Source organism: Dromaius novaehollandiae, chromosome 3 (assembly GCF_036370855.1).
Source record: "Dromaius novaehollandiae isolate bDroNov1 chromosome 3, bDroNov1.hap1, whole genome shotgun sequence".
Lineage (NCBI taxonomy): Eukaryota > Metazoa > Chordata > Aves > Casuariiformes > Dromaiidae > Dromaius > Dromaius novaehollandiae.
In genome coordinates, this window is record NC_088100.1 from 57,767,217 (window position 1) to 57,782,082 (window position 14,866).

At 36.8% G+C, this 14,866-nt stretch overlaps 1 protein-coding gene across 1 annotated transcript in view; it reads right to left on the reverse strand.

The window, feature by feature from the left end:
• The window catches only part of TRDN (triadin), a 232,219-nt gene that overhangs the window by 46,129 nt on the left and 171,224 nt on the right, over positions 1 to 14,866 (reverse strand). Inside the window, exon 28 of the mRNA XM_064508938.1 lies at positions 5,674 to 5,703. Within this exon, the coding sequence (XP_064365008.1) occupies positions 5,674 to 5,703 (30 nt within the window). The remainder of the gene's footprint in view (positions 1 to 5,673; positions 5,704 to 14,866) is intronic.

The window sequence follows — 14,866 nt, forward strand, 5'->3', positions numbered from 1 at the left end:
AACCATGGAAAGGACTTGAATCTGGTCCCTCAAGGTATGACCATCACTTAACAGAAATTGTATATTTGATCATTAAGTCTCCAATAACCCTGCAAAATGGACATTAATTATTTATAACCCTCTCAGATAGTTGAGATATGGTAAAAAGAGTTCAAGCAAACTACAAATAATTGATGTAGTCTTTTCAGAGCATTTTCCATATTCCATGCAAATTCTACCTTCATAAACATTCTTTGAACATGTCTGTTTTTTGCTGCTTCAGCATGAAATTCAAAGCTTCTCGATCTTTTTAAATATATAACCATAGTTATCTATTAAAGGAAAATATCTTTAGGCAGGAGTAGATCTAAATTGAAGAATACCTGGTCTGTGGCTTAAGTCTCCTGTAAAATGCTCTTCAGTCATATGAAGACAGCATTATTTTGCTTTATTTCTGATTTAGAATGTGTTGCCTATTAGTTCATAGATCCTTTGGGCTCCATCTTGTGGCTAATTTAATGGCTGCTGCCTCTTGAAAGATTCCTACCTTAATATGCAGTCAAAATAGCATTGCTAATTCAAACAGCATGGTAGTATGTATGTGAGTGTGTTCACTATTTTCTCATACATAACACTGAAATTATGACACTACTTTAAGGAAATGCTTTTAAAGAACATTTCTCCTTTTTTCTCTTTTGGAATATACATCCTGTTAGGAGCGTGTGTAATACACTTTACACTCGTGGAATTAGATAGTCCATTTTCGTATGCTTTGAGGCATGTTAATAAACTACACAAGGAAAATGTGCTTCATATTGCTATAGTGACTTTTTCAGCTGAACAGAATCCCATAGTGCTTTGGCCATTTGCTTTATTAATAAGGCTACTTTGCGTTTTTTCTGGTCAACACCAAAGCTAAGCAGTTCTGAAATACAGTAATGCACAGTTCTTTTTTCAATTTGGAGGGCATCTTGATTTTTTACACACATTGAAAAGGGACACTGCTGTGTTTTGGCCAGTTTATACCACACTTTGTATGCAGACCAGCAACTGATAGGGTCTTATTAACAGGAGTAACTGAAGGAAATTGTCCTCTATTTGATTGGCAAAAATCTGTTCTTTGGAGCTCGAATGTATATGTATTATCCATTTTCTGCTTTTTTTTTTTTTTTATTAGTTTCACTCAGACTATATGCAGACTTGCTACACCATGATACTTTATTGGAAAAGGGTCCAGATGTCATCCTGCATAAAATTCTATCAATTTATCATTGATGATATTTATAGGCTGAATGTATTTTTGACTTTTAAAAGCTGTTAAATGAATTTAAGAGAAAGGTTCTGGAGTGATAATGCTGAAAATCATAACTAAAATCATGCTATCATTTAACAGGGAACTAGATTCTACATCTTATTAGCTTACCAGTATTCATATCATCTATAGACATAATCTATAGACTATAGTCTATATAGACAATGAAACTCCCCCAGAAAATGCTTAGCCCCAATTTGATGCTCACTCAAACTTGCTCTCTGAAGACTCTCTTTCTCTCTCTCTCTCTTTCATTAGCTCTAGGGAGCCTAGAGACACCAGCTTCTGAGCAACCCAGGTAGGTGACTGATGTTAAACAACGACTTCTTACACATGTGCATGTGGATGTGTAATTCAGAGCGATTATGCGATGGTTAAATCCTGTTTAGGCTCTCTAGATATCATTGCACTACAATCCCTGAATTACCAAATCATCCTAGTTGGATGGGACCTCAGGAGGTCTCAGCTCCAACCTGTTGCTCAAATCACAGTCAGCAACTGAATTCAGACCAGGTTGCTCAGGGATTGCCCAGTCATGTCTTGAAAACATTCAAGAATGGGGACCACACAACCTCTCTGCAACCTGCTCCAGGGCTTGACTGTCCTCATGGTCAATTTTCTTTTCCATATTCAGGTCAGAACCTGCCCTGCCTTAGTTCATGACCATTGTCTCCTGTGCTTCCTCCATGCATCCCTGTAAAGACCCTGACTCCATCTTCTCAATGTCCTCTTTGGTACTGGAAGGCTGCTGTTAGGCTGGCATAAGGCATATTTTCTCTGGCTAACAAGCCCAGTTTCTGCAGCCTCTCCTCATAGCTTCATTTAATCCTAGTCCCACTGACTTTAACAAGATTAGTCATGAAATTAAGCGCAGAGAAGTGTGCATGTGGATCACACAGTCACTCCTGAATCAGTATGGTGCAAATAAGTACTTAGGGTAGGCAAGCTTTCCTAAGACTGACCTGAATAGAGAACTTTCTAAGCTTGTTAAGGCTGGCTATTTGACATCCCCATCTCAGCCCATGACCTCTTTAGTCAGAAATCAATAAGATAAGGGAGCTATGAAGTGAAATGAGAAATTCTACTCTATGAAAGACTAGGAAACCTTGAAATTAAGCATTTTTGGAGCTCTCTGTAATGATGAAACATCTTTTGGAAATATAAAAACACTGTTTTAGTTTAATATATTATTAACATTTTTTATTTTAAAAACGGCATTTTAAATTGCAAAATGCTAAAATATGTAGTTATTATAGCTCTGTTTATCAATCATTTACATTTTTTTCTATAGAGGATTCCAGTGAAATCTGCATAATTCACACAGCCTTGAAATTTCTAAGGTATTGCATATATTCTAAGAGGAGTTCTCTAGCCATCACTAAGGCTAGTGATTTGTTTCACACATACCATTAAAGGGCTGCTGGGTTTGAAGAGGTACTCTGGAGCTGATGGGCTTTATCTCACATCACCAATATCAATTGAAATGCTGCTTGCAATGTTCTGAATTATGAGCAAGAGTTAAAATTTTTCACGTGCTTGCAGTAAAATTTGCCTGTGGGGATTTTAGGAAGTTCTTTCCTCATGGAAAGGATTGCTATCTCTTGCCCTTTAGAAAATGACAACTTTTTATACATTCTTGTGACAGCTCCTCTATCTCACGTGTGTTGAAATAAGGCATAACATGATGCTGGGAGCTGAAGCTGACTTTATTTTCTAGGACTTGGGTCACAAAGCCTTAGAGAACTAACCTTTCAAATAGAAATGGCTAATGCATCATTTTTATGCATAGATTGTGCCTAACAGTTCCTTGTTAGTATTACTCACACTTGGAGGAATCAATGAAATGCGTAAGCCTTCTCCAGCTTAATTTGCTTCTTTTCTTTCTCTTTCAAATGTCTTCATGTCTGATTTATGCTATATACAGACCATACCATCCATAGAAAGTGTCATTCCATCTTCATCTCCTCTTTTTATGATGGCTTGTCACTCTGTATTGCTCATTATTCTTGCTTGTATAGATGAGGGGTGTGTATTTGAATAAGAAGGAATAATTGCAGAAAGCTTCATATATAGTACAGTGCCTATGTGCAGCATGAGTCGCATGAGAAATGATAAAGTGCTATTTGAACTTGTGCATGCTGCTAGCACAATATACTTTGGATAATGAGCCAGTCAGTTTAGAACAATGGCTGGCCACTTCTGTGATTTTTGCAGCAGGCTGAAAAATATCGTACCCTTAAGCAAAACCAACAAATGTTGCCCATTTATCACCAGTCAGATATACACATGGAGCCAGGGGCAATTTGTGCTAACAACAGAATAAGCAAAACTAGCTAACTAAATAAAAACTGATGATACTCAGAGTTAGCCACTCACATGCAATATTTTCTGTGTGGGGCTTACAAAAGGTGTGAAGCTAAATGTGAAAGTTAAAGAATGATAAGTTCATTTTTGGGAAGAGCCCATGTTGCCTCCTTCCAATTGCCCACTTTATTGGATTTCTGCTGAAGACAAGAACCTCACTGAATGGCCAGGTTTCCAGAGTTACTGGAAGATATCAGGACAGGCCTGTTCTTTCACTACTATCACTTCTTACCTCTCTGATAGTGTTAGTTATAACCTTAGAAAACCAGAGGGAGGTTTAATCCAAGAATAACTAAAATTATGATATTAGAAGAATGACCAAAGCTGACTTTTTCTTCAGCCCACAGGTCTACGTTTCTACAAAGTAGGCTGGTGGTAACTTCCAGCATGAGGTACACCTTGCCCTGAGCCAGGTGCTTGAAAGTACTTGTTAGCAAAATCATCTTAATAAATTAAGGAATGAGAGAAGGTGATTTTTTTTAGCAGAAAATATATAAAAAGGGAAACAAAATGGAAAGAAGTCCTTGCAACTTCAAAGAATATTCGTTAAACATGCACTTTTTAATCATTTTTTGTTGGGGAAGATTATGATTAAGAGGAGAAAAAAATCCTAACTCATGAAAAAATGAACTAAAGGGAAGCAGCAGGTATTTCAAACAAATTCCCTTGATGTTTCTGTGTAAATGAATGGACCCATAACTTGTAAAAAGGCTCACAGCAGTAGCACTCCTCCACAGTTAGCAATTACCTCATTCCTTTCTTTCCACTGAGGATGCAATAATCCATGTGATAAGTTCAAAAGTGTGACCACAGCAAACATTTTAATGTCTGAGAACCAATGGCTGTAAGTGTGACTGCCGGTTTTCTGATTCTCCCTGCTTCATGGGCTACCTTTCATGCCTCAGTTGATGCAAACTAATCTTTGTTTGGACAAAATATCATGCTTGATACCTATTAAGTATGGTTGTTTTTGCTAACCAAAATGAATTTTATTATTCCATTAAACACATGAAGTGAAATTTTGGCTCCAGTGGAGTGAATGGGAATTTTGCCAGTAAAATCATCAGAGCCAAGATTTCACTCATGAGCTGTTAATACAGTTGAGACTACCATTTTTTCCCAATTCACTTAACAACTCTGTATAGAGATAACAGAAAAAAAATTAGTAGGATTAAAAATCACTTAATGAATAGACAGTAAAGGTTGACTCCATTTTTCAACTATATGAATTACAGGCGTTCTAAATCCTTTTGAAATGACAAAAGAAAAAAAACACAATAAGTAAACTTCAGAAATAGTCAGTTTTGCTCTCATTTTCTCAGTACTAAATCTCAAACAACCATCTGAAATCTATGGTAAAACTCCAGCATTGTTCCCAATTTAAGGAGCAACAGCTCATGAACCAATATATTGTTATAAAGTTAAATATATCAACAAAAAATGCTAATATTTCATTCTTTTTGCAGTTGAAATAAAATAGACTATAAGAGATATTTAGGGTCTGATAAGCACAGTATATTTATCTTAAACTATTTCAAGTAATGTTTTAGGTTCTGATTCAGAGTAGATTTTTATACTGAATACTGAACTGTAAAAATACCAAAAGAATGACTTCAGCAAAGCTTACATTCATGTTACATACATATCTGAAAAGAGGAAATTAAATGTATCTAGAAAGGCACATTCTGCAAAGAACAAACAGACAGGTCAGCATGCATGGTGCCCTGGAAGTTTTGTTCTCTTTGCCAAATTCTAACATGATAACAAAAGCCTTTCATTTTCTTCCCAAACAGAATGATGAAGTGTCTGATACAGGGCTGTGTTGGCCTGCGGTAAAAAGGAGCTAACAATACTGGAAATGACAACGGTGTTATCACAGTAGGACTAGATAAAGCTGGCTGATGGTAGCACATGAGGTGGTGTATGTCATCACAATTGTATCACTGAACGAAAGAAACATTTCTCACAGCAGTCAAAGCCTGAAAGACACTTCAGTCAAGTGAAAATAATTGATTTACCTTTCTTCTCCTCTTCTTTTTTCACCACAGCTGAAATTGAAACAAAAATACTATTTTTTCACATCTAAAGTTAATAATGTGTAATACCAGCAAGAATAATTTAAACCCCTATGTATGAACCTTTCATGTAGATGTCTCAAAAAATACATATGTTATGTGATAAAGCCATTACATTTCTTTGCCAGATGAGGAAATTGATGATCAGAAAGATGAAGCATTTCCTCACAGTCACCCAGCTCTGCTATTGATATAGCAGAGAAGAGAGCAAAATCCAGCTTTCTAGGATCTCATGTTTAACTTCAGTCACAAAGTCATCTTTCCTCCCAGGCACTTATAATTTAGATAGAGGTACAGAATGATTTTTTTTTTTTTCAAAATAAACAACTACAAAGGTAGATAGACTGGAACAGGAAGGGAAAATGGGGAAGGAGAGACTAGAGGAAGATTACAAAGCATCACTGTTTTAGAGAATTATGCGCTTTTTTGCCATTAGGGCTCATAGGAGTAAACAAATAAATAGAAACAAAAGAAGAAGAAGAAGAAGAAGAAGGAAGAAGAAGAAGAAGAAGAAGAGAACACCTGAAGTCATGAAGTCATGTTTGGGTAGCTAACCCTCTAACATGGGGAACTGCAAGAACTGGGCATGCAACAATCCCAACTCCGTGTCCCACAGCATGAGTTTTGTGGGAAGGAATACTGGACACACAGGCTAGAAGGGAACGGCTCTGTACTCCCGTTAGGTCCCCAGTCTAGACAACTGGGAATGAGGACCCCAGAGCAAGCTGTGTTGTGAAACCAGCATTCAATGTCTAGAGATAGTTTAAAAGTCCACCAAAATCTCAGCATGGGATTCCAATAAAACATCGCCCGCAGCAGCAAAGGATACTGTGAAAATGCATCAATGTTTTATTAAAAGAAGGGAGATGGCCAAATGAGAGACCTGTACCTAAATGTCTGCATTTGCAGATTACTTCTGCAATCCTGACAGAGCTCAGCCAAGCTCATACCTCAGTGCCTTTGAAATCCATGCACTACCCATTCTCCAGTCTACATTTATAGGACTGAGACTTCTAAAAATGTAGTTACAGATGACACTTTCTTTTAGAACATGTCTGCTAAAAGTGGTGGTAATGAGCTCCTCTGCCTTAGTATGGCACTTCTAGCATTTTCTGGCAAAAGAAATCAGAGGGATTCAAATTCAGAGCCCTTACTTCCAGTAAAGAATGCAAGCACCAGGCTGTCTTTATGACTGGGCCTGTTGTGGCATAGAAACTGGAAAGGAAACATGCAGGAGCGGACCTTGCCTTTGAAGATGTGCCACGGTGCAGGAAACAAATCAAAGGTCATGAGGTCAAAGGAGGGAGTGGGCACAGCCTCAGATGCTTGCATTTTGGGTTTCATTGCTGATCTCTGTCTCTTTGTCATTAAGATGAAAATTCCTTTTCTTTCAAACTGTTAGCCCATTTGGATAAAACAGATCGAAAAGGAAAAGGCTCAAACTGAATTGATACAGCATCTATCGATGCCCTGAGGGGGAAAAAAATGTCATATTTCAAATATTGTTCATGGTTTCTATGTCTTACTCTCGTTCGAGAATAAAATAATTTTTTAGTATCTCAGGGATGTGCCCAGTAGGGGAAAAATTGTTTCATGCCTAGAGTTAGTGGAAAGAGGCACAGGGTGTCCAGGGGCTGGTCCTCTTTGCAGTAACTTTGCTTTCATAGGTGATGTACATCAAAGCAGTGTAGAATTAGAGCTGTGCCTTTCATAAGACTGTCATTACAGAAGATTTTTCATTCTCAGTAAGTCTCAGTGGCTTTCAGAAGGCACACTTAACATTGCCACATTAAGTGCTTTGGACGGAAGCCCAAATTAGCAGAAACCCCAGATATGGAGACTCTGAGCAGGGTTTACCAGCAACTGTGCAGTGCACTTCTGGGGTCCTCCTGACTTCTGCCCAGCCAGCTCACCGCACTTCTGATCCTGAGAGGAGCACAGGCAGAGGTCCATCCGCACCTGCCACTGCACATATAGTCATATGCAGCTAATTTCTCTTCTACACACAGGATGAAAAATTATTATGCTATTATACTGTATTGTAACATCTGTTTGAATTTTCACCTTGGCCACTATTTTTCTGATGGCACGTACAGCAAATCTTAGGAGAACGAAGAGACCTCATTCTGACTACTGTTGCCAATAGCATTGCTCTGATCAAACGCTGTTTTTCAAACTTAAAATGACAAGGAATAAGTGAAAAAGAACACAAAGACTATCATTTACATTGCTCTTTCAGAAGCTGAGCAATGTGTTTGTATTTGAAATGCAACAAAAAGATGGATAGATTAGCCAAGGAATTTGGGCTGCAGTTGACAAAAAGCCAGATTACCTTCTGAGTACAAACGTGAGTAATAAATCTCAGCTGGGCAGGGAAGGACATTAAATAAAGTAGAATGATGAACTAGAAATTGTGATGCTCAGCTATCAGAGATACTCTTAGCTGTATTCTTTTTTCCTTGATAATGTGGAGAAAGAACAAATTCCTAAGTTAACTGTATTGCGTTGTACTGACAAGAGCTATCATTAGCTCCTGTATTAGGAATTTGTTCCTATAAATACTATTCAAATAGGACTACCTAGTCTTTAATCACAGTGACTCCAGGTAGTCACCTATCTTTCTTTTCTAGACCCTTTCTAAACCCAAATCACATATTTCCAGTTAATATAGCAAAATATGTTTATCAAGGATACAAATCCTATTCTAAGGGATAATGAATCCAGATTAACTACTACTCTGGAGACCAGAATTGAGCACCATCATCTTTTATGCTTTGAGGGGAGGCGGGGGGGGAAGTCATTATTTACCAGACTGATGGTGGAGATTGTTCAAAAAGTTTTCAGTGTTGCGGGAAAATAAAGGTAAATTTCCAGCAGTGGAAATTTCACCGAAGTGTCTAAACATAGCAGGTATTTTCACGGAGAAAAAATATTTTGAGTTCAGGGTGATTGTGCTATTCTTAGTGTGGATCACCAGCAGTGCTTTAATTCCACAGGTACTGACAACTCTGAGGGACTTTTTTTCTGAACTGTTTAGCAAAAAGGAGCACTTTTGAAACCTTGAAAATGCCTGTGGTATAGGAAAAACATTTCCTACCCAGCACTAGTCAGGTTCATGTAACTTTATAACCCAGCAACTGCTAGGAGCAGATACTTCAGAAGGCAGTTTGAAAAGAGTCAGTAAGCGAGTGTTTCTTCTACAAATTCTCCTGTTGTTTTCTTATAGCAAGAAATTGCATCCTGAGGAATGAAGTTTAACTTTCTTTCTAAATATGCAAAAATTAATTATGGAAACTTTGGATAACCTGGATTTCCATATAAATATCCAGTTCCTCTGTGTTTTTTTGAAGAGCCCTTCACTTAGATTTGTGGTTTCAGGAGTATCATGATCACATTAATTAAACTTGAAGGTAATCTAAATCTTTCTCCTTCCAAGAGCAAACTGCCGTTGCTCTTTCCTAATCTACTTCAATGCTACATTATCTTTGGAGGGTTTTGTACACAGCACTCCAGAGAAGATGCATCTTTCATTTATACAAAAGTGCTAACATATTATACAATTTTTTTTCTCATGTGTCTGCATATGGAGGAAAGTTCTTCATTGATCTGTCTATAGTAATATTTAGGTCCTTTCCTGAGTTTATATAGTTAATTTAGAGCCATATTCTTGTTTAAAATTTTCTCACCAGCATATATTGTATTCCATTTGGTAATACAAAATTTTCTTTGCCATCATGATGTCCACTCACCTCACGTATTTCAGTGCATCACAGTCCCTTCTGATCCTGAACTCTTTAATTAATCTTACGCCAGCTGAAAATTTTACCACATTACTATTTCTGTCTTTTCCTGTTAATTAAGGCATATAACAAGACTCCAGACATAGAACTATATGAGATTATTCTGTAAACTGGCTGCGTAATGAAAATGAGTCATTTGCTTTCCCTCTCCTAATCAGATATTGATTTCCCTCAAAGCTATCCCTCTTAGGCTGCAGCTATTTAGTTACTGCAGTAATTCCTTACTGGAACTTGCCAAAGGCCTGTTTAAACCATCCCATAAAAGCTGTGCTCATTGCTTTATTTAGATGCTCAAAGACATTTATTACAAAGACATGGTTTCCTTGAGTAGAAACCATTTAGACTAGACTCTGTCATATCACTCTCCAGATATTTATTGCTGTTCTAATTTTAATTACGATTTTATCAATTTCCTGTTTTTTTTTTCTGAATAACTCTAGAGTAATTTAAAATACAGTATTTACTATCCTGATAGACCTGTTACAACTGTTTTTAGCTGAAGTCAGTGAAAGTTTTGTCTGAGTTCTTTCATTTATTATGGTTATAGCCATGTAAGTTATGGTAAGAGAAGATAAAGTACAGACTCATCAAGTGTCAGGTATTCTGTGATAACTACTCCTATGCATGATGTTATGCTGAAGCAAAAATTACCTCATGTAGGTAATTTTTAAGCAAAAAGCTTTTAAGCAAAGCAGCTGGCATTCACTAAGTTTGCACTGTCTTTGCTCATCTCACCATAACTTGTCCATCTGCTCATAGCCTGAGAAGAAGGTATGATTTTACATATTTAAGAAATATATAAAGTGTGTCAGGTCTTCCTAACAGATATTTTTATCTATCTATCTCTTCCATTCTTTCTGAGTTGAGAATTTCTCTTATCCCTGTCAAGAGAAATTTTAATCATGTTAAGAAAACATAGTTAAAAGAACCAGTATAGTTAGCAACTGAGAAGAGAACTGAGCCTTTTAAATTGGCTGGAGCACCGGTGTTTAGGATGAGTCTCATACAGTAGCAGGAAACACTTTTTCTGCCCTTTTCCTCCTCTCCTCCAGGTTTGAATGAACAGATTTGAAGAAATATCTTCTAATTTGATTATCTTCATATATTTAATTATTAATAAGCAAGGGAGATGCTGCAGCTGAACTCCACTGCATAACCTGACTGTCCTTTTTTGTTCTAATTTATAAGGTCTAGTTGTCAGATCTACTAAGATAATATTCATTCACTAAATATGCAAAAAAAAAAAAGTTACAATATTTTCTTCTTCATTATGCTTTAAACCAGCAATGCATTAATAAGAATACACAAGGACATTGTCTAGAATGAAGGTGATACAAGTCTACTAATTCTGCTTCAGCATAGACTATTTTGATACCAAATTTATTTTTATTTCAGGCAGTTGGCCCGTGGATGTCAATGAACGAACTTCATGGACACCTTTGGCTTTTGAGAAAAAGGAACTGCTACTTGAATTTCTTCTTTTTGAGGCAGCTGCACAGGGGGCAGCTTTAGTGGACAGTGCCCTCAGAGCTTAGCACTCACCAGTGCTGGCAACAAAAAGCCTGAGGAGTGGTGGTTAGACCTTCCACTGGCAGGAGTTATCTAGATCTCTTCTCTCTCCTCAGTGTGAAAGGATACAAATCTCTTTCTCTCACTTTTCAGAAAGATTGCCCAAAATACAAGGTATTTTTGGAGAAAGGTGTTTTTTCCCTGAATCTGTGCAGAAAAGAGTGCAATGCTCTTAGGACTAGAGAATGGCAATAAACCTGACGGATTGTGACTCTATCTCATCTAGTGAGAAGCAGACTGCCCCAGTCAGAGAGAGTCCTGGTTTCTCGTCTCAAATATAATGTGAAACAAATCATATTATGCAACTAGAATTGTGTTTTATTACATAAGCATGTATGAATACATGAATACATATGTATTCAGATGTTTCAGAGTACAGTTATGGAGAGCTGAAAGACCCAGTATGTATCAGTCTCTGCCTCTGGGAAATACTCTAAGTGTCAGTAGGCATACTGTCATTTACTAACATGTTCTGACTACTGCATACATATTTCTGTACGTACACATACATGCTGTTTCTTGTTTGGTTTGAATAAATTTCCTTAAAATAATAATAATAAAAAAACAAGTATCAAGTAACAAGGACAAAGTTACACTTTATAACCTGTAATAAAATTTGCCTCATCCTTACTGTATATAAACTGTTTTTCAGAATTAAAACTTTAGATCCTTCCTTTTACAAAATGCTACTCATTCATATTATGTATTTCATTGCTGTTCTTTTTCTATTATTTTCTAATGTTTATTTAAGATTTTTGATGGACACATGCTGAATCACAACGCGAATTCTATACCTCTCAGTATGTTTCAGTCTTGTGTCATTTGTTGGTGTCTGACTTCTAATGCTCTGATGTTTCCTTGAAACATTTGGTATGGGCAATGTTCAGCAATCAGGTTTGTAATGGATGGACCACTTGAACATGGTGCCACTGCATTTTTTTATGCACCTAATGCATTCACCTTACAGTCAGGTTCTGCATTATTCAGGATTTTCTATTGTAATTCTGTACCCAGCTTGTGTGAACTCAACTCCGTTTTTCTAAAATGTTTTTCTTAACATGGGGGGTTTTACAGTGATCAGTTCTATTAATGATCTGATTTATACTGGATTTGACAGATCTATCTAAAGTGGCAAGTGCTACTCAAGCAAGTGTTGTTTCTGAAGGTGCTTTTTTTGCTAAAATGAGATGTCCAGTAAAAAAGCTTCTTGGGTACTCTCGACTGGCTAACTGGTGCTCATATAGCTGACCTTCTGTTTGTACTTCCTTGCAGGGCAGTGGCCACAAAATTTCTGGAACACTTTTCCCTACAAAGGCTTTTCTCAAGCTGTCTGTCTGATCTATGTGACATGTCACTTATCATTGTTAAAAAAGAGAGGTTTAATGAAGCACAACATCCTACACGGATGCTTAAAGCCACTTTGCGCATTGGAGTTACACTCTTCTGACAAAATGTCAATGTCCTGTCATACAAATTCAGAATCACTGAATTAGTTGCTTTTGGAAGTGCTGCATTCATATGAATCCCAGCAGCTAAGAAATGGCTTATGAAGATCTGTCACATGGAACAGAAAAGACAAACAGCTTTTAAGAACCTGCAGCTGCTGAGCTGAACCCTGGTCTTCAAAGTTAGTTTGTATAAGATTTGCTGCATCATGAACTTGGGTGACTGGAAGGTGAATGAATTTTATTATAGATTTTTAGGTCATTTGACAATATACATGTATACAACCTGAGATCTTCCCATTTGAGTTACATTTTTCTGTTGAAGCCTTGCTCTGCAGCCCTGCTCAGACCAGCCACTATACAGATCTAAGATAACACGAGACTTAAAAAGAAGGTGGTTGGCCTGATAATGGGTCTGACAGCACCTAATACAAATATTTAAACTTCTTACAGAGTGAATTAGATTCCAAGAGAAATCCAGATTGCTGTGAGCCGTCAGTTGCTCTCAGTGACCTGTGCAAGGCATTAAGGACATTCATAGATGATGAACAAGGATGCATGCTACCAATAGGAAAACTGAAACTTGTTTGAAATGCCATGTCTTGAGAATCTTTAGTGCTGCACTTTTACAGCCAGTAATGTGCATCTCATTTAGGAAACTGCTAAAGATTGTGAAGACTCAGCACTTTTAGTCCCCACTAAACTATGGCATTGCTCATCTGAATATCCTGCTGTTATCATAAAAACAAATCAGTTCTAGTGCAGACCTCATCCAAGCCAATGTCCTTTATCAGAGCAGTCTCAGGTTTCTCCGATGTGCCCTTGCACTGTGGTGGAGTTAAACTCAGCATATTCTGCACCAAACATTTATACCTTGTATCCTGACAAGCTGGAGCTATAAGACAGTAAGGCGACACAATAACACTGGATCTTCTACCTGTTTCTTACGGGGTCTTTATCTATGGTTTATAAAAAAAAAAGCTTGCCCCATGTGTGGCAGTCTGTATGATATGAAAGTTCACTGGAAACATAGTTCGTATTTTCTACTGCTATAGTACAAGGAAAATCTTGCACGTGTCCTATCAACTAGGGAATATATGTTCTATGGGAATAGAACATTCCTTTGCTTGAAAGAACTTAGTTTTGGGACCGGAAAGGAGCTGTTACTCACTAGTTGCATTATTGGCTGACCAAACTGACTTAACTTAGCCTGTTTTGAATATTTGTTTTTTAGTAAAATTGCATGGGTGTTTGACAGTTCACTTTTAAACTAATTCACTAGCAGTGCACCTAGAAAACTTTTACAGATATGTATTATTTCTTTTTATTTTTCAATCTTTTGTAATAAATAGTATTTTACTTTTATTATTATTAAATTTAAGTAAACACCACTTCAAACATTAGACCTGAAATATTTACAGAGATCTGAAGACAAAAATTAGATGAGAAATGTGATGGGAAGCTCAATAGTCAGACACTAAATGGACTAATCAGTGTTTATCTCCTTATGAACCTACCTATGTTTCAGATACATTTGCAAGAACCTAGCTTACCTGAAGCTCAAAATATAAAAGCTGTGTTGTATTAAAAGCAATAATCAACAAACCAAACAAAGACAAACTTCAATACTCACTGCTGACCAAGAGAAAGCGTACAATAATAACATCCCTATTTTTCTATGTCTTTGACCCTGGACTGACTATCCAAGTCCATCTGCTTTGACTGCTTTTAAGAGTGTCAGATTATTTAAGCTCTACTTCCCTTCATAACACTTAAATTTTCATGTTGCTTTAGAATGGTAACACTGTGCAAAGTAACAGCTTATTTCTCCTATTCTACTATATCCTTCCTACCTGTACTATGTGAAATAAAAACCTGCAAACTTTATCTGTCATAACTTTGCTGGAGAAAATACTGCACAGAATTTCTAATGATCTTTAGGGAATGTGTAAGATAGGAAATAGTATTATTCAATTAGCTGAAGTACTTTTCAAAAGCAACTGGAAGTTTTTAAGACTGACTATTGCTCCTGCGGTTCAAATGATTGCTATTAGTTAATAAGTTATTACATATTCTTACCTGTGTTAAATTATTTTTGCATTTAACCCAAGGGACTGCTTTTTAATACGCAAGTGGTATTTAATCAATATGCAAATACAGTTAGAGTAAGTCTAAGTCTTGTCTGAATTAAGTTGATATGAATAAGTAAATTTGAAAGTGTTTGGTTAATTATAAATAAAATTTTATCATTGTCTAAGAATCCCTACTTTTTAGGGGTCAGGTACTATATCTTACAATTGATCTTTATTTGACAGCCAGTGC